The 21,319-nt window shown below is 35.0% G+C and overlaps 2 protein-coding genes across 3 annotated transcripts; both read right to left on the bottom strand.

Moving 5' to 3' along the window:
• Positions 1-24: 24 nt before the first annotated feature.
• On the bottom strand, positions 25-2,688 carry LOC132183713 (calmodulin-like). Its single transcript, XM_059597106.1, has 2 exons — positions 2,527-2,688; positions 25-745 (listed from the first exon to the last, which is right to left on the bottom strand). The coding sequence occupies exons 1-2, from the start codon at positions 2,600-2,602 to the stop codon at positions 504-506; spliced, it is 318 nt and encodes a 105-aa protein (XP_059453089.1). The 5' UTR covers positions 2,603-2,688; the 3' UTR covers positions 25-503.
• A 4,358-nt stretch (positions 2,689-7,046) lies between these two features.
• Positions 7,047-21,099, bottom strand: LOC132183826 (putative 3,4-dihydroxy-2-butanone kinase). 2 transcript variants are annotated; one of them, XM_059597274.1, is made up of 20 exons: positions 20,865-21,097; positions 18,680-18,753; positions 18,505-18,568; positions 16,606-16,718; positions 16,445-16,492; positions 16,036-16,107; positions 15,861-15,950; positions 15,230-15,403; positions 14,816-14,899; positions 13,085-13,140; positions 11,176-11,306; positions 11,012-11,104; positions 10,681-10,745; positions 10,087-10,230; positions 9,948-9,988; positions 8,330-8,413; positions 8,142-8,215; positions 7,961-8,073; positions 7,780-7,875; positions 7,047-7,445 (listed from the first exon to the last, which is right to left on the bottom strand). In XM_059597274.1, exons 1-20 carry the CDS (start codon positions 20,902-20,904, stop codon positions 7,317-7,319), a joined length of 1,785 nt encoding a protein of 594 aa, XP_059453257.1. In that variant the 5' UTR covers positions 20,905-21,097; the 3' UTR covers positions 7,047-7,316. The 2 variants fall into 2 exon arrangements, with proteins under 2 accessions (XP_059453257.1, XP_059453258.1); XM_059597275.1 differs by lacking the exon at positions 8,330-8,413 and having other exon boundaries at positions 20,865-21,099.
• Positions 21,100-21,319: the final 220 nt, after the last annotated feature.

Genomic DNA, 21,319 nt, shown 5'->3' with positions numbered 1-21,319 from the left:
TTGGAATATTTTTGAATTTGTTGTGATTGTTGAGAAAACATCTATTTACCTCTAGGGGTTATTTGGGGTCATTGGGCGAATTTCAATAAGGAAAAGCATATGGACTAGAGAACACCCCCACCCGGAGAAATCATGCCTCAAAAGTATATTATGCATTCTATAGCTCCACACATATTTAGCACAAGAAAGAAACAGTTAAAATTGAAAGCCGGATTGAGTAGATAATAAACGGTAGTTGCCATTAATTGTGAATCAAAACAATGGAGTATAACAACTACAGCATTAGTTAAGTTCAACCAAGTCTGGACAAAATGCAAGTATAGCATCTAGATTTCCATTCCCAATTTTTTAACGAGATAGTTATAATGTAAATTATCAGTCATCACTAACCAGCCATCAAATTGCCGACACAATAAAAAAGATGAAAATGCAGCGCATTGATTGGAAAGAGATCAATAATAAGTTTAGCACAGAAGCCTTATATGACAGCAAGGGAAAACAAATTAATTAGCTAGCTCAATAAAGTAATAGTCAAGTGCTCTGTAAAATAAGCAGTATGATATTGATTGACATTGAATTGAGCTCACCTTCATTTTCCGTGCCATCAAATTCAGAAACTCAGAGAAATCAATAGTGCCATTTTGATCAGCATCAACTTCATTGATCATATCCTGCAGTTCAGCTTCGGTGGGATTTTGGCCCAAAGATCTCATGACTGTCCCCAACTCTTTGGTAGTAATACAGCCTATACAAGCAAATCATAGAGCACAAAGGTTTATGTTTTAACACATTCATGATGCTATCATATTTCCATTGGAAATAAAATAGCTTAACAGGACATACATCATATCACAATATCATGCATCTATTTGGGTCTTAAACATTTTCAAAGCTGACATGAATTATCCAACACTAGCAAGAAAGTCTTTTGGTTTACTTAAGAGAAGTTTTGGGGAATTTTACAATGACACCTTAAGAACAAACTCAAATTACAATTGCTTAACCAGAAAATTAGATGGCCTCTGACACAAACGACCTGCATAATTCAACTCATTCAACTCTATACCTCAGAAATGACCTCCATGCGGTTATGTTAGATTTATTAATTAAAAGTTCAATATAACACAGTTCACATATATAGAGGCAAGGAGTTTTAGCCAAAAAATCTAAGCCACCAAAAACCCATCCAGTAAGCATCATGTGATATGTAATATCTCAATATGATACTCAATTCCAAGAGCAGGTAAATTCCCTTGTCTATACATGCAAGATTTGTCCCAGGTCCTATGCCTATCACATTAAAAGGAAAACAGATTTAGGGTCAATTTCAGAGGCTAAAGCTTTTAAAAAATATGAATAACTCAATTTCAGACCTGGATCATTGAAATTGCATGGGACCGCAATCCCCTTAGTCATCTTACAAGTTCCTAGAAACAACAGAAAATCATCCTACATGTTCCTTGAAAATGTCAAGTCCACACAAAACTTAAGAGTGTGAATAAAATTTTCCAATGCTTTCTCAAATGCATACAAATGACCGATTCAAGAAAGTAGCTTCTCACAAGAACTAAGTCCAGTAAAAAGACCAAACACATCGTGATTTGAATGATAAGAACAGCGCTGAAGAAAAATCAGTGACTCCTAAAGGAGTGTCCGCTGTCCGATGTGTTTGTGTCCCTGAGGTGTGTCCTTCACTCCGTGCTTTCTAGTACCTTTCTAAAAATTAGCGATTTCTTAACCCAATACTATGACTCTGAAGTATACATCACCTCTATATATAGAATTCCCAATACAAATCAAGTAAATTGATAGAATCTTTATCTGGTACTCTATAATACATGACATAACTTTAAAATATAACGAGGGGCAAAAAGTAGTTCCACAAACATAATATCAATTAAATTACATCAAAATGAGAATTATGTTAAAAATACACACACACACACACACACACACACACACACACACACACACTATAAACTTAAATATGTTGAAATCCCTTTTAGACTTTCGTAGACTGCTCAGAGATTCACCTAAGAAGTTCATCAGTAAAGCACTTACACTTACTGAATTATCAGAATAATGACTACGACTCCAAATTCTCCAATAAATTCACATAAACTAACAGATGCATGCATATATACAAGCATTATGTGGCACAAATATATTTGTACACATATGATCAGTTGTTAGTATTATCTCATCAGTTTTTTTTTTTTTTTTTCCAAAAATTCATCAAAACAGCCAAAAACAGCAACTACAAAAGAAAAAAGAAAAAAGAAAAAAAAAAAAAAAAAAAAAAACACTAATAATAGTAGAGAATTTCAAGACACAAGAGCATAAGAAAAGAAACGAGATCGAAGTCGATCATGATCTCTAGTGATATCAAAAACTCATTTGAGTTTCCAAAAGAATAAGGAAACGGATGAACAAAAAACACCAGCACCATTGACCTTATACAATAGACTAAAATATTTAGAAAACAAGGGAATATTAGGGAGGGAAAAAAATAAATAAATAAAATACCATCGCCGTCCTTGTCGAAGAGACTGAAGGCTTCCTTGAACTCTGCGATCTGCTCCTCCGTGAGCTGCTCGGCCATCTGAAAAGAAAAAGTCTAGTCTTGTGTTCTGCTATGCGTATTAGAGCAAAGATGAGAGAGCCTGCGATGGAGAAACAGAGAGACGCGTCTCGGGTTTTAATACTAAGTTTACTTTTGGAGTAAGCATTGACTGGGTTGTCCGTACGTCAGTGTTCTGTCCCTGTCTGATCCCTTTACGTGGTCATAAAAAAGTAACGGCAGATCTGCTGTAAAAAATAATGAAGGGTCCAGATTAAATTCTACCACTTTTGACTCAAACGGTGTCGTATACGGCTAAGTGAAGTGAACCTATTGGAGGAAACGTTTTAAGCTGAATTTGACGCCGTTTCAATTCTCTCAACTTCAGCTTCGTATTTTCCTTCTCTCTCTGTCTTCAGTATCCTTTTTAAGGAATTCTAAAAATCCAATTCATCGCTATAATAGTGTAATCAAGTGGGAGAGAAAGGAATATGATAGATGATCACACAATAATAGCGTAAACCTATGCATATCATAAAGAAAATGCTAAGTATTCTCTTTGTGTTCTCCTCGTCCTAAGTGAAAATTATTTTATCAAAATGAAATGAGACATAAGAGCAACTTTCTTTTTTGTTTTTTATGAAATAATTTTTACATAGGATCAGGAAGATACGAGAAGAACACCATGCCATGAGAATACCTAGCATTCCCTATATCTTAAACCCCACCAATTATCCCAAAAGCTTAAGCTTATAGGAAGAGGTAAATTTAATCATTAGTTTAATACTCCTCCTCATGTGTGGACTCAAACTCTCTTTTAATAAATAAGGCTCAACACGTGAAATATTTAATTTAAATTTAGTGAATTGACGGAGTCAAGGTTCGATCACAGAACATTTGGCTCTGATACCATGTTAAATTATCAATTAACTCAAAAAATTAGGCCTTATTTAGTTTGTGGAATAGACCATTGGAATGGACTAGTTAATCCTAGGTATAGCTAGCTATTCCTTTATTTGGTAACACACTATTCTTGAAAATAGTCTATTCTCATAGGACTACTAATTACATACACATAGGATTAACTAATCCTCTAAAAAATGAGTGGCTTAGCTAATCAGTTCATGTAGGATTAAATTACTCGTATAAATTGCCACAAAAACCCCCCACCCTTTCAACACCCACAACCGTCCTCACTGCAAGGTATGTCTCTCTCCATCTTTTCTATCTCTCTCACCTCTCGCCCCCTCTCTCTATTTTGAACTTTTTTTTTTTTTCTTACTTCGATCTCACTTCTCTCTGTTCTTTTCTTATTCTCTATTTCGATCTCTCACTATTTCTCTACAAAGAGACAATTTTTCATCCCCCTCTCTCTTTCTGTTTCTCTATCTCTCTCTGTTTGTTGTTTCTCCACCAATTTTTTTTTTTTTTTTTTTTTATCACATACCAGTTTTTTTGGTGATCCGTTTCTTGATTACTGCATAAAAAAAATTGATCTGTGATATTTGGATTTTGTGAAAATAATTGCAAAAAAAAAAGAAAAAAAAAAAGCCACATACTTGACATAATTAAAAAGAAAAAGAAAAAAAAAAGAAGAAAACTATAGTATAGTATAGTTGTTTATGTTTCAAAAATAAAGAAAGAAATTACTTAATAATATAAATTATATTTGTATTATAAGGGTATTTTAGAAAATTTGATTACAATATGATTTCATTCACCAACATATTGTATTGTATCAAATGAAGGAATACATATTCAATGTTCTATTCCAGTGTTACAACCAAACAAATGAATATGAATAACTATTCTATTTCATACTCTTCTATTCCCAGTAGTAGCTATTCGTTTTCCGATGAACTAGAAATTTTGCGAACGAAACGAGGCCTTAAGCTTTTAGAAAGATGTAAATTTAATCACTTAATCATTACCTCCCAGGCTCCCATGATGTTAGGTTTCCTTCGTAGTGAACAAACACAATTCTTTCAAGAAGTGCATCTGTTTAACAAGTAATGCTAGAAAAAGAATTAGAATTTCCATAAATGTGATGTAACTTGTAAAATTACTATTAAATTTGAGATAATTATTAGGGTTAACTACTTTTTTAGTACTTCGGTTTGCACTTTTTTTATTTTTTTCCCCCTTAGATTTTCAAAACATCAAAAATGATACCTGACCTGTGGGAAAAGACAAAATCGTTTCCGTGAGAGAAAATTAACGATCTGCCACATGCCACTCCCAAAATATGACACGTGTCCTAAAAATTAAAATAAATACAATAATGATTTTTTTTAAAAAAAACATAAATAAATAAAAATTGCATGGGGTTGGTGTAACGCCCCGATATTTGAACTAGCAAATATCGAAGTCGTGACGCTGCAACTTTAGAAAATACAATCTTACAGCAGAGTATGTATATATATTTTTTCTTTTTCTATGACCTAGAAATAACTTACACAACACAGTTGAGCTGACTGAAATACTTCGAGGTGATATATTATTAAATAAAATAGAAAAATGGTTTTCATTACAACATATGTACACACTAGGTGTACCAAATATATGCCACAGACGGCACCTAAATTAACATAGTAATATCTATTAAGTTTACACACATCACCATACATAATAAAAGCGATTAACATAAATGAGACTTGCTCCATAGAGTAAGCATAAATCCTGCAGCAGATGGTCTATCAACCATCAAAACCAGTAAAAGGACCATCGTCCTCACTTTCTATTCCTGCATCAAGATCTATGTAAAGATGACGTTATCATATTTACATAGGCAAACAAGTGAGTAATCTATTTTCCTAGATATAAAGACTAAAAAGACTAGTTTGAACAAATAAGATTAAAAACTAAAATATATAATAATGAATGAGTTGTGAATGCAGCGTAATGACAGATTAGTTTGTGTTTTATGATAATCTTTCTTCAAACCTCTTCTCATGAGCTCTCAGCCCGCTTACGTCCGTTATGTCCCTCACACTTTAGAGGTTTACCTGTTTGGTGCTGGCAACTACACCGCCCCAGCTTAGTTATATATTAGGCCTTTTGGACGGTTATATACCTCCATCCACTGAGATACCGACAGTTCCTCGCGTCAATCCACCCAGCTTGTTTTTAAGGTGGTTATCTTATCAACCCATTTTATTAGACACATTATGTAGCAGTTGTATTGCAAAATTATATCAATAAGACAAAATAACTTCGATACTGCCATTCGGGATTCTTTCTCAACTCAGGCAGCTGTTTGCCGCAATTCTGAAGGCCAGATTATCCACATGATTTCCCAGATTAGTCCTTCATGTTCTCCAAATGTGGGGGAAGTTTTGGCAGCTCAGCTAGCTATCTCATTAGCGACTACGCTTCTTCTTGATCGATTTATACTTGTAGGCAACTCTGAAGTGGTGGTTCTAGCTCTCCAACATCCAAATTCTGCTCTAGATTGGAGGATCTCTCCCATTATTTTGGATTCCTTAGATGCTATTCATTTTGCTTCCTCAAGGGAAGTTAGGAAGATTAATAGAAGTGCAAACTTTTGTGCCCACTCAGTGGCACATTGAGCCGCAGCCAGATCTAATTCTGACAGCATTCCCTTTTCCTCTACCCCTTTCCTTTTTTCTCCTCTAACGAGTAGGAAGGATCCCCCCCTTTGTTTGTTTCTTGTTTTCTTGCAATGTACTTTAAAAAATAAAGAAAATAAAATCTTCACCGGAGATATCACCATTTTCAAGATCGAACAATTGTTTCAACATAGTCGTTATAATGTGAAAATTTCTGGTGATATCAAGATCGAACAATTGTTTCATCATAGTGGTTGACTTATAATGCGAAAATATCAAAACTATACATATGGTTCCAATCTAAAAGCTAGAAGAAAAAAAAATGCTAAGAGTACCAAATCTTTTACCAAGAGTCTTATCACACTGATGTGTAGCTCATTCATTAGTACCATTACATTTCTTTTAATTAATTATTTTGTTTATATCCAATGAATGAATTACACATCAATTTAGTAAGCTTCTCTTTATAAAAAAATTTGGTATCCCTAACATTTTTCATTTTTGAATAATGCTTTTGTTTCACCAATTTTCTCAACAAAAGATAATGCAAACAAAAGGGGGCAATAGCCTACAGATTTTTTTTTTTTAAAAAAAAAAAAAGGGAAGAAAAAGGTTTTACGTTGATTTTGAGGGGATACAGATTGTATGTTGTTTAACTTGTCCATTAAAAAATTCCATCCTAGTGAAGTCATTTGACAATCTCAATTAGTTGGTAAAATACTTGTAAAAAAATCCCATCTGAATTTTCTCCTATTTTGGCCCACCCCTGAGTTAAACCCCAAAATTTTCCCCACTGGGTTCCACTTGCTACTTTGGCGCTTTTTAAGCTTGAACCAGGGTCCTACCCTACACTCGAGTATCATCATCAACAACTATAAAGTTATGATAAGACAGTGATATAATTCGGGGTTTAAAGCACAAAAAATGATCTGACATGGACCATTAAATATCATATTCTGTACTCTGAAACAGTACAATCATATGCTCGGATTTGAATGCATGTTATTCCCAATAGTCATTTTCTGTACTCATGTTAACTTAGGGCCAAACGCGCTCTCTCAGCTTTAAGCAAAAAAAGCATAAGCGGAGAGCCTAACTAGTTAGACTACCGTAAAATCATGAACAAAACTTTGGTTAATCTGCAGCTAAAAAGCAGCAGTAATTGCGTGAGGGGCTAGAGCATTGGCTCATGAGGAAGCGCCGTATTTGTCCTTGACAGCTAAAGCTGCTGCTCTGTACCATGAAGCTGCAGCCATTGCACCAGGATCTGGAACTGATGAAAGGATCTCCCCAGATACATAGGTTGAACGCCCAGCCTACAAAAGCAATCCCATCAAATCCCCCCATATATGCATGCTTCTTTCAAAAAAAAAAAAATCCAACAGTATGGATCTTAAAAAGTATTAACAGATAGGACAGGAAATGTCTAAATATATGATCCAACTATGACTGTTTAATCATTTTGTTTGAACCCTAGTCATTTCCAAGATCAAATTGACGCTCACAGGATTCAGAGAAAGAAACATGTAGATTGATGTGACTTCTGTTGTTCAAACGCTATTTACATTCATGTCCTTTGAGCAGAAACAACGGCTAAAGAAAAAGGCTCAATCCCAATGAAATAAGGAAAATGACTAATAAGAATGTCACCTGTGCCTGCATGTCCTTGGTTGACTCAGCCCCAACCACTGCTGCTTCTGACGAGAGGACAAAAGCAGTGTAAGGAACATCCCCAGCATTTAACCTCTGTACGTGAAAGTGAAATTAGATATATTAGTCCCATGAGGCCACATCGACTATGAACACAAAGATAACGATCATTGTTAACAACCTCCTGAAGCATTGATGATGCTGGAATGAGGGCATCTAACAATGTGCGATAACCAGCACTAGCTCCGCCATATTTACTGACTGCAGCAATGGAAGCTTCAAGTGCTTCAGCCCCTGAATCAAGAAAGTCAATGAGTGAAAGAGCAAGTCTGGTTATTATAGCATTGGGAGGATCATCTCACATTGTTTTGCTGTCACAACTGACTGGGAGCTTGCTGACAACTGTGCATATGCTGCCTTACAAAATATATCATATCTGTTTTCAAAAGAGAGATGAAGTGATTTTTCATACTAATGTGAAAGAAACTAGTTTTCAAAAGACATTATTGTTAAAGCTTAATCAAGAAAAGAATCAGGTTAAGTAAAATACAAGATTCCACTAGTTCCTCCCATAACTCTTCTAATAGATGATCCAATTTCGTTCACTGTTTCTGCAGCATCATTCAGAGGATAGCTGGGAGCAGATGAAGATTAAGCAGTTAGCTTAATTTGAAATTTTGATCATCTTGAACCAATAATAGTGCTTCTGCATTACTAATATAACAAAGTCAAAGATCTGGGAGCTAAAAGCCAAAAAGTGAGATGGTCTAAAAAATTCAATAATTGCAAATATGTAGCACAACCATATCTATCAAATTATCAATGGTCTTCACCAGACATGAACAAGCTATAGTAAACAACCTCTCCAATCTTTGTCTCTAAACTCATCACTATATTATGCAGAAAGATAAGGAGAATAACTAAAGGCTTATGATTCTCTCTCTCTCTCTCCCCTCCTCTCTGGGTATATCACTACTCGCTATTCAACCCAGCCCATTACTTCGATTTTATATATATGTGAATGATATATACTCACCGAGTATCAAAATAATACCTAGGAAGTTAAGCAACTGTCCTTGAGTTAACATGCTTATCATTTTCAGATACCTCTGTTCAAATTCAAGAGCCTGTTTGATTTTGGGGGAGAGTATAGGGTTTGAAAAATTGGGGGGAGAATTAGGGCTTATGAGATTGGGGTAATAGCGCGTGTGTGAGTACCCAATTATTACCCACCTAATCTTAGTCCTAATGGATAACTATACATTTATACCCATCAAATTGAGTGTGCTTGGTACCTAATTAACTTTTTTTTGGATAAGTCCCAGTACCCATTTAACTAGGGAGGGTAAATGGATATGAGCAAACTTTGTCGCCCCTATATAAATGTCACATCTTAGAACTTGAAAAATCATGCCTGTTGTTCAACTTCCAGTCTCGAGGACAATTAACTGCCCCAAGACAGGCAACCTTGACATTGGAGTTAACTTTGCCATGAAAGAACTAACTGCTGTTGACATAAGAAGACTCATCAGTTTAACAAATCAAATTAGGCATATGTCCAAATGAACGCCATTCAGCGCAATTCTATTTCACAATATCAGAGAATTTCCTGATATATATAGATATATATATGTCATTCTCCACCATCTATTTTCATAAAGCTCAACCATGTTAACTTAAAATTCTCTCACACCCCAAAGAATATACCTGCCTTCGATAAAAATGTGCATATGTGCTTCCTCTATTCACGTGGGTATAAATCCTATCAATCATAAAAATAATAATAAAATTACAACTATCTAATCATAACTTCCTAGTTACTCATCCTCCATCTATCCACTTCCTTTTTACCACTTTTTTCTTTTTCTTCAATAGGTGTTAAAGAAGATGAGAATGATCTATGAAGAAATCACCCACCAAACTTTAGCATCATATCAAATGGCATCTTGAACAGCATCTACTTTCGATATTTCAAGCCTCTTTGAACAACCAAGTAGATACAATGCAATAGGTCAATCATCTGTATGGATGTTCTCAAAGAATAAATGGAAACTGTGGATTTTGTCCTCTATATTTGCCACAAAACTGTAATTTTCTCAGCTAATTTACAAAATAATAATAATAATAATAATTTACAAAAAAAAAAAGAGTCCAAAATAAAAACTTACTTTTTGATGTCCTCCAGAATTGCCGTTGCACCTCTAGACATCTGCAAATGCAGTTAATTAGACAGGACATGATACATACCATGCAGTGTGTGAAACAATAAATGGGAAATAATGATAAGAGTTTTAGGATAGGACTCACTGTTGATCCACAGTCACCATCACCTACTTTGCCATCCCATTCATTCAGACTGTCCATAAGATTTATAACTGCGTTTGCTGCTGCTTCAATAGCTGCCTCAAGAATCTGGCCTTGTTGATTAAGTTGTGGTGGTCGACTTAATGACTAGTCAAAAGTAGATACCAGCAATCAGGTCTAATAAGGAAGTAGTGTAAACAAGAAAAACATAGAAATGTGTAATTGGAAAAAACATATAACATCAGCATATCACAAGCTCGTCAATTGCACTCCAGAATTCAAGAGAAAAAGTAAAGACAGAATGAGGACCAGTGGTCTTAGATGAAATTTATACCATTAAGTTACCACAATAATCTACACAACCTTTTCCTGACCCCATCATATATGTCCACATGTACTGGCTGATAACATTGCCATACGTTTGGATGTGAAGGTTTCACATTTTTCGACAGCAACTCAAGCCAATCAAACCAGGCATGTACAGAAAATATGTTACAAAAATTGTAAAATCCAGACTGAGTAGCTAACTTGTCTCAGAGAGCAAAGTCATCTTAACCTGATTTTCAGTGAGGCAACCAATAAATGTCATGAGCATACCTCATCACTCTTTCTTGACCGAGATGGTGGCACTGGAACAGGAATCTTGGCAGGTGGATGATTACCTGCCAGTAAAGACAACTCCTGAGCTCTTTGAAAATCAGATCAAAATAGAACTTTTCTTATATACAATAAATTTATTATACATATTACACACACACACACAATGAGCGTACTAATAAGTGGAACTCCTTTTGGGACTAGATCAATATACATAATCACTTAATGATGCTAACGCCATTGTAAGAACTTCAAGAATGACCATCTCAAACATAGAAGGAAATTTAGGGAAATTAAGGAAAGGAAGCGATGTTCTAACACATTCACAGACCATCAACGCCAACAGGCCAAGATGGAGCCTTAGTTGCAGCATCAAGCCGTTGCAAAATAGTTTCATCTGCCTTCATGATGGATATTGAAAAACCTGAAAAACACACGATGCTGAGGAAAACTATATTATTAGTTTAGGCAGAATGCTCGTCAGTGATAACAAACCTGCCATATCAAGAGATGTCATAAATGACCCTGTGTACACTCTATCAACGGCCAGTCCATGTTCTAGCTGCAATTTCGGCACTGCTTTGCCTGATGCAATCATTAGCTCCATTACAGGGGTGGCTCCTAACCTGCGATCGAAAGAATAATTTTCTCTAAAACAAGAGGTATGCCATGAGGATTGTAAAACATCAGATAAATTCTAGCTCATCATAAGGAAATGGAGAAAACAAAGTAAACAATTTTTTGTTTCTGAAAAATATCCTAAAAAGTAACAATGACACTACAAAACAAAGCTTAACTGAATTAACTAACCAGGCACATAAATTTATCTACTAGAAACAAATACATTGATTGAATAAACTTTATGTTCCTTGATCACTCTTATGTGCTAAATGGGAGTAGTTGGTTTGAAAAGCAAGGCAACTTCTTACACAATGGCCAGCAGCAAGGTAAATCGGACTTTTACATGTCATGCTAAACTAGGTTCACAAGTATCTGCTATCTTTTACTCTGTTATGTAGCAAATATTTTCTCCACGTGGCCGTTGAAATTAAAACGTAAAACCACAGCAAAACAGATTTGATTCAGATTGGACTTAAATTGAAAATCTTAGAATTTATTATTTTAAAATTAAAGATTCACTGGTAGTAGGATGCAGATGATTAGGCATATCAAATATGTAACGAGTACAAAAGAATCTTCAAAACAGGTTGTCAGTTTGTCAATAATACCAAGTTTCAATTTCCTTCACTTTTAATAAAATCTACTGAAGAATTTCAGAGTTGGCCCTTAACAAAGGTAAATGGTGGATTTATGGTACGCTATTTTTAGTCATTTTGGGTAATGCCTAGAAGTGTGGCAGATTTGGTTGCTTGTTGGTGGACAGGAGGTCATTCTCGGAGTGCTATTGTGTAGAAAATGGTTCATCTTTGTCTCATGTGGTGTTTATAGTTAGAAAGGAATGCAAGATGTTTTTGAGGACTCTGAGAAACCCCTGGGAGAGCTCACGACTATCTTCTTCTATACTCTCTTCACATGGACAGCTGCTTGGCTTGCTCTATTAGTGATTAGTTATCCTGATTTTTTTGTTTTTTTCTTTTCTTCTATTTAGGCATTCTCTTGTATACTTCATGTGTACTAGGGTTGCGCTCCTCTGCACTTTTTGTTATATACAACATTATTTATCAAAAAAAAAACAAAGAAAAAAAAAACTAAAAGTGGTGGAAAAGAATTTGTACAGCCAATTCCAAATGTTTCGACATCAATTCTTAGAGTTGAGTTCAGCATCACAATACATTGACAAAAACTTCAGCGATAGAAAACTTGGATCTTGAAGAATGGAGAGTAACCAAGCATCAGCGGTTCAAAGCTTCTAATGTTTGGCCAGAACTTATAACCATAGGAAGGTCTAAGAAACACATAATCTTGTTGGGATAATTATCTATTTTTTCACATTTTCCCTTTCCTATCTTCTAAATGTTCTGACAAATTTATAGTTGCATTGACAGGAAAATTATCTAAATTTCTAGCTATCATCTAATCCAACACAAGATATTTCCAAATCAGCATCCTCTTCTTTATACTCTAGAATAAAGAGAATGATTAAATTGGATCCTGTAACTTAGAGTACAGTACAAATTAAGTATAAATACATAAAGCAACAACACAACAATCTTAAGTTTCTGGTTGAGTCACACTACAGATTTGATGTTCTTTAGTTTTCATCAATTTGCAACCGTGTCATGAGGAAGCTGGAACCTAGAAACTCATTCCACTCAACTCAGTAAACATATTTCTCTTGATATCATGTAGAATAATATGATGCTTGTGCGAATAACAATTCATGTACAGTAACTTGATAAGATAAATTCTTATCTAAAGCACAAAAGAAAATCCAAGAACCTACCCATTGATCATAAGGACCACTCTATTACCTCGTGTAATGGGAACATAGTTTGTTTCCTGCAGAGATTAAACCTTTAAATAATTAACATGAACTTGAGCTGTAAGATTTAGGGAAAAGAAAAAAGAACCTTAAGCTGAAAATTTAATATTATAACAAATGTTTAATTCAAATTCAAGTATATGCATGGTGTAAAGATATACAACCTATACATACAGTAAGGAATTTCTTTTTCTTTTTTTTTTCATAAATAATCGAAATATCATTAATGCGTAAAAGGTGCAACCTAGGTCCAAGGAAAGTATACAAGAGAAACACCTAGGTAAAAAGAGACAAAAGATCAAGAAAATCATGAAAACTAAGCAAATTAAGATAGTCAGCACAGTTGTCCAAAAGTAAAGAGTATTGAAGAAAAGATTTTATCTCCACCACTGTCCTCTTGCAGTCCTCAAAAGTTCTATCATTTTTTTTTCCCTCAAAAGACACCACAAAAGGCATGAGACAGAACTCGATGTTGCTTTCCTCTCATTTTATGCTGTGGGAATGTAGTTCTCTGGACATTTGGGTGATAAAACGAATTTAAGGATCTTCTTAACAGTAGGAATGGTGGGAACTGGTTTGTTTACTTTGCTCTTTAGCATTGGTTATTGGGGAAACATTAATAGTTTTTCTACTATTTGATAGTCCAAATGATTGCCGGTTTGTTCTAATCAACTGGATGGCCTTCAGTTGTTGCAGTGGTTGGTAACTGGTTTGGAAAGAGCAAGCGAGGGCTAATTATGGGTATATGGAATGCTCATACTTCCATTGGGAACATTACGGGCCCTAGCCCACGTGCGCCTCACCCACCTAAAGATGGGCTTTAGGTGAAAACTCACGTTTCACTTGCTGGGGGGAGGGCCCTTTTTTTTAATTCGCAAGACGAGCTTTTGCCTTCAAAATTGGGCTTTGATTAGTGACAACTGAGTTGGGCATTCACCATAAGCTTCACCGAAACAGAACCGGCCTGATTCAAAAAATTAAACCCTTCCAGTCCAAAAGAAATCAAGCCCTCATCAACTATCTCATGAGCTTGGTCCACTTCCCCTTTTAATTTCTCTAGCTGATTTTTTCCATTTTCGAAGATTCCACCGAAATCCACCATGACATCCCCTCATACAACGTTGTCTCCTTCTGCAGCACAAAAGTAGGGAATGGATGTGTCTGCTAGCCTGCCTCAAGCAACCCCCTTACACGTATTCAGGATTAAAAAAAAAATGTTCTCAGTATTTTACATAAAATGAAGTAGATGCCTCCCTTCACGAGAAGAGATAGATGGAGTATCCAAATATGCCAGTAATAGCTATACATGTCAAACATTCTTATTAAAGGAAAAGAAATATATAACTCCAATGATAAAAATTTAAATAACAACCTGGCAAATTAATGATGGAATAACATAACTGCTTCAAGATTCTCATTTCAGGTTATTTTCACAAGACCATGCATATTAATCAGACATAAAACTGTGGAAGATGCCACTCGGAGGGCTATTATTAGCATAATTTTGTGGAATACAATATATGAACACAATTTTTTTTTTTTTGATATGTAATCACAAGTTTATAAAAGAGAACAAAGGCGCAATCCAAGTACACAGGAAGTATATAAGAGAGACGCCTAGGTAGAAAAAGAAAGAACACAAATTTAGTTTTGCAATAAAAGAACAATTGACCATAAAATAGTTGGACATACTGGTGAGAGTATTTGATTAAGAACATGAGAAACCACCACATCCACAGGCTGAATGTCAGCCAACGCAGCACCAGGTTCACCATGCTGTAAAGAAATGCATGCTTAATATGCCTGATATGTAAATGTGGAACAAGAAATCGAATTACTTCAGAAGTAAAAGTAGAGCCATACCAGCAAATAATAGCCAGTGTGTGTGTGTGTGTGTAAAAAATAAATAAATAAACAACTAAATGATACCATCAAATAAAAGCTGGTGAATAGATAGAAAAACAATCAACTAAGGATACGTTCAGCAGAGACAATAAACTCCAGATTATACTACAGGAACTTATAATTGTAGAAACTTAAAAAAAAAAAAAAAAATACTGCACTTCTTATTTCAAAGACAAGGTGGCACACTTCAAAACAGCTTACAATTCCAAGGCCAAGTTCCATTTTCCCAGGACCCAAACGATCTGATGTAACCTGTCCAGGAAGTGTGCAAACAGATAGGGCAACACCCATTGTTCCAACCATTTCTGATGCACATTTTGCTTCAGTAGCAACTTCAGCAAGGGAAAGGCCAGCAGCAGCAGCAGCTCCAGCAACCTGTCTTTCACAAAGGGCAAGAATTTATAGGACAAATTTAGTGAAAGAAAAACATTAAAAAAGAATAAGCTGGTAATTCTGTTGTTTAATTAAATATAACAAGCCATGAGTCCCAAGGGGGAAAGAAGGAATACTAGAAGAATCTTGCTGACAACTGAGACACTATAATGTAATTATGGTTTCCATTCTTTTTTTTTTACTGCCTGATATGATGAAATTATAAATCATGATCTAACAGAATGGTCAAAAAAGATTCTTGCTCTTCAATCATATGTTGGCGCTGTACTTATGATTTTTTTTCACTATAAACCCTCATGCATATATTAATCTACAAGTCATTAATTGATTGATGAAAAAAAAATCAAAAAGAAAATACTGATAAAACCAGGAAGAAGAGAACTGAGAATAGGAAATTTTCTGTATGAGAGGGAGAGAGAGAGAGAGAGAGAGAGAGAACCTTATGAACGAGAATAGTCCCAGCCAATCCTCTCCGTCCAGCTATACCACGAGGTGGAGGCAAAGCACAATCATCCCCAACAATTACGGTCTACAAGGTGCACACAAAATTTCTATTACATTTTGAGCTAACTACGTATAAGATGCATTCCTGTGAAAATTTAAAGAAAGCATACCTCCACTTTATAACCTTCAGATTTTGCTTGCTCAGCAGCCAAACCAAAATTTAAACGATCACCAGTATAATTCTGTCAACAACAGATTACAGCACCATGAATCAAGATACAAAGCTAAATGACTCCAATTAATCAGACCATCCTTATCCAGTTTACACACTTCAAGCAATAAAGTTTCAAGCATTTTGTAATGGTGTCATTGCCTACTCTCTCCCTCTCCCACTTCCTTTTCTCTATCTGTGCTCCTTTTTTTTATTTATCTTCCTCTTTAACTGGTTTGGGAATGATCCAGAACCAATATTCACATTTACAAAAAGAAAAACCATTAGCCACACTGAACAACGCCACCACAAATCATGATATAGCAAACTGACAAGTAGTTAACATATTACTTTAAAAATAATGATACCTTGACAATTAGAAGACATCCCATAGGACCAGTTACAGCACGGATGCCCTAAAGTAAAGTAATAGGTTAGATCATGGTTATCTAAGAAGAGCAATAATAATTATTGACAGGTGATTCATACGCACTTTCAACTATAAGAATAAACAAAAACAAAACCATACAGCTAGAATTGAATCAACTGGTGGAGAGGCAAAAACATCTCCGCAAATAGCTGCTGTCAGCATCCCCTCCCCCACGAATCCAGCATGTGCAGGCTCATGACCACTTCCACCTCCTGTATTAGATAGATCAATATAACAGACAGCTCCCTAGGATGACCAATTTAATTGCAGGGCAGTACCAGACTGTAAGAATCACTATTGTTCAATGCATTGCATTGAAAAAGGGGTAACGATAGTGGACCAGGTTTGGATTGGAGACCAGAGCTCCAAAGCCCATAAGCTCCATTGTTTCCTCAACAGCATAATGTATTCAAGAAACAAAAGTGAAAGTTTCATATTTCTTTTTATCATATAAACTTGCATATTACATGGGCAACTTTTTTTGTTAAACTTTTTTTTATCTCCTCGGATGACCCATGACCCAGTTAAAGCTTCATTAATTACCTCTTATTATTTCCTTTCTAAAACAGATAAGTTGATGCTCAACAACAATCCCCACAAACCGCAAAAAGATACCATCATGGGTGCTTTGTACAGTTTAGCAAGAAAAAAAAAACAAAAAGAAACGAAAAGAAAAAGTTCATTATATCTTTCATTGAGAAAACTAAGTTACTCCCTGCATTCTAAGTTGTGAATTAATTTGTATACGTAGTGATAATACAAGGAAGGCATGTTTTTGTTTTTGTTTTCAAATTCATATTTTTTGATTTTGTAAACAGATTTGGCACAAATTCACAAACTCAAAATTTTGCCCAATGTTCTAAAAATCACACAACACATATGCATCGGTTTCTTAAAAAATCCAAAACAAGAATGAAATTTGACCCATCCAAACAACACATCTGCATCGGTTTCTTAAAAAATCCAAAACAAAAATGAAATTTGGCCTATTCAAACAAGGCCTTAAGTTTTATTTTGGATTCTTTGAATGGGAGTTTGATAGAAAAGTTTGGACCAAGAGGTTGATTTGAAGGCTCAAATTACTGTTGGTTAGAGAACAAAAGAAGAAAATATATATATATATATATATATGAACAAACTATGAGTATCAACTTCTCAACTTTTTTGAACAATCCAAAAACATATGCTAAAACTAGAGTTGATATTTGGCAATGTAATCTCTCACCAATTGTGAGGGCCAAAGGTCAATCACAATGATCCATACCATCTAGTCCCCTATTGGTCTTCATGAGTAATTGGGAACTACCACTGTGAGGTTCACCAGCAATTTTGTTGTTTGAATATAAAAAAGGGAAAAACTCGCAGCAAATGAGTCAACAATATAAAAGCATAGTTCCTAACAACCTTAAGATACAGGTTTGTAAATAAATACATTTAAGTACCCATTGTTTCATTCTTTTTGGTCAGACAAAACACAACTTAAACTGGGGGCCTACCTATAACAAGGTTTTGGTGACCAAAACAAAAGTGATTTTCAGAACCCATCTATTTGACAAAAATAGCTATTTGCAGAAATGCCATTTTTTTTTTTTTTGTAAATTATGCAGAAAATTGTAAAATACGAACACGAAGAATCCATATATAGTTAAATTCATGTCCTACCATGGTCTAACGTATTTGAAACAGAATTTATGCAATGGAAGACAAAATGGAGAAAATACTATCTGTTCCATATTAATTCATACAAAAGGAATTAGAATACAGTACAATAATAACTCACTGCCAACATTTCCATATTATCCCAAAGAACTTTTTTCTGTTCATGGTTTCTTTTCATAACCATAAAAGCATGATGAAGGAAACTATGACAAACATGTATTCACAACTGTTCTAGGCCAATGAGAATTATCAACAGAGAAGATATTTGAAGTTTTCAAGAGGGCAATCAAAGTTCTGACAATAAATGAAAACAGTGTTAAAAATTTTGCAGTCTCAAACCTGATATAATTGCAACTTTATCATATGTTGAACTCGAAACATCAGCACGTAATACAACCTTCACCTATTTGGGAATAAAGATACAAAAATGTCATACTAATTATAATTTTATGTATGTTAGATCCTCTTCATTGATTAATAAATTAAAGATTTAGAGAAAAAAAATATATATCACCTCAGGGAAACCATCTAAAAACTGCAAACCAGGATACGTTTCTACAAGTCCCTCGATGAACTCAGTCACAACATCTGCAACAGTGTAACCACAAAAATAATAAAACTAAAACCCTATTTCTCAGAAGAGAAGCCTGCATGGTGTTCTCTTTTTATTTTAACTCACTGCTTTACTTGCACAATCCAAAAATAACTTTTTTTAAAAAAAAAATTAAAATAGCAATACACTTACACAAGGGCAAAGACTCCCTAACTATCAATATACACCTCCAAAAGAAAGAAAGGAAATGATATTGCTCAGGAAAGGAAGATAAATTTATGCTTTTTTTTCTTTTTCTTTCTGTTGTCCTTGTAGAAGCTACAAAAAAGCCAAAGATGACCAAGACTCACAATAGGATAGGACTAAAACGCTCATATTTTAGTGCAAAAAGAACAAAACTAACTCCTATTCAAAAGTTACAAGAAATGCGTGTACTCCAAAAAAAAAGGTAAACGAAAACTCTTCGTAATGTTTCAGAGTCTCTTTCTTACTTATTTTTTCAACACTCCTTTTAGGTCATAAAGCACTTGCATGCCAGTCAGGTAGAGTTGGAATTACTCATGTAAATATTCAATATGATTAAAAAGTATCAAATTCATTTTAGCACTTATCCAACCGTCATAGCTTTCCATACAAAGTTGATTGCCTCTTCAATCACCATCATATTTCAATTTGACATTTTTATTTTTGTAAGTAATCGAGATTTCATTAAAAACGAAAGCACCCTCAGGTACACATGCATACTTCAATTTGACATATTGGAGGCCAGAATAGGTATAAGAGGGAATAACTACACAAACTCCAAAAGCCACAAAGCATTTCCTTAGCCCTTTGTTTGGTTGAGGAGAAAAAAGGAATGGGGGAAGGGAGGCAAGAAGAAAATGATTCAATGAATCTCAAAAAAGATATTTTCTAGTAAGAGTAGGAATTACATAGCATATATCCGTCCTCCATAAAACGTTTTGACTTGAACACTTGGTCTGCCACCTCAATTGACTCATTCTTCCTTTGATATTTGTTTGAAAATTTAGGCCTGACTCAACTCTCTATTTTTCCTAAGCTTGCTACTCTGTGTATTTGTATTAGATTAATCTGAGTAAAGGTTTTCAGTTCATATTAAAATCAATAGAGAAAAGAGAGAAAAAAATAATATGAGAAGAACATTAAAACAATTCCCCTTTCGTAATGAGAAATACAACTTCCCTACCAATTTTCTAAAGGAAAAAAAAAAACTGCAAAAAATGATATAGCAAGGGTGCTTTTGAAAAACATTGTCTGATAACGGGCCTTTTACAGCTGTTGCCAAAATGTAGCATTCCATATCTGCAGAACTTTGCTCTATCAACTGCTGAAAACTACCTAGAAGTTACCATAATGAGAATTCCATCTGTTTAGGATATGGATTCTAAAGATAAACATCATTTCCAAGTCATTGTCCTACCGAACACTGTCATTGTCCTTGTAGCAGTGTAGATGTCTAGCCCCATGATTACCAAAGTGGACCATTAATCAAGGTAATCAGATTGAAATACTAATTCCTTAGTTAGTTTCTGAAAAGCAGTTGGAAAAGGAAAAAAAAGGGGGGAGCCCTAACAGATCTTGATTTTTTCGTGAATAGTCAGCCTGAAGGCCCCCATTGGTTGCAGCAAACATGCAAGAAGAAAAACCTCCATTTGATATTTTCCATCTTAAGTTGCCAAAAACAACATGAAACATAGCATTCAAGATTTCCCCAAATTTTCTTCGCAACCAAACAGTGTGTACAGTGAGTCAAAGTCGTAAATATATCTTAAAAATACACAGATTAAATAGATCCCATCGTCTAAGAAATTTGAGCAAAAAATCATCCAATCCAATACAAGACAATCAACGAGAGATTTCCCTAATACAAATGTGAACCAAATTGATCATCAATAACCAAAATAAAGTAAAACAACCGAGAACATCACAGTCGCATTTTCCTTCTCCTTTCTCTTAGTTTCTTCCCAAACAAACAGATTAAAAAGCACTCAAGAATCGCAAGTGAATATCTCAACACACACCGGAAAATTGTAAAAAAGACGAAACGACAAGCGAAAAAGAACAATCGTAGAACACAATGCGACGAACGAAGCGAGAGAGATCGGAAGAGGAGGAAAATGCGAACCTTTGGGGTCGTTGATGAGCTTCTTCCCTTGAAAAGCCATGGCGTCGAGGAAACCAAAACCCTAGCTGAGCTTTTGCATGAAATGCGTGTTTGAGAGAGGGGGAGAGAAGAGAGAGAGGTTGGATTTTTGGTCTGGTCGCCAGGCACTTTGTGCATAAATAAATAGGGAGTCTTGCTCAACACACCTGGAGCAGCTTCGATTTGTTTGTTGCTCAAGGGTCAAGACTCAAGAGAGAAGGTGGTTCCTCGTCCGACCAACCAAAATTGCTCTCATTTACGGAAATGCCCTTGTTTTCATTAGGGAAATGTCCTAACTGCCCGCTTTTTTGTTGAGTTATACCTAATAAATTTGTAGTTCATAATTAATAAAATTATTTAGTAAACAAATATGATTAATTTTTAATTAACTATTGGCTAGCTTCTTAACTATATACTTATGAATTGTCACGTGAGTT

The sequence above is a fragment of the Corylus avellana genome, chromosome ca6 (genome assembly GCF_901000735.1).
Source record: "Corylus avellana chromosome ca6, CavTom2PMs-1.0".
NCBI classification, from domain to species: domain Eukaryota; kingdom Viridiplantae; phylum Streptophyta; class Magnoliopsida; order Fagales; family Betulaceae; genus Corylus; species Corylus avellana.
This window is presented reverse-complemented; position numbering and strand designations above follow the sequence as displayed.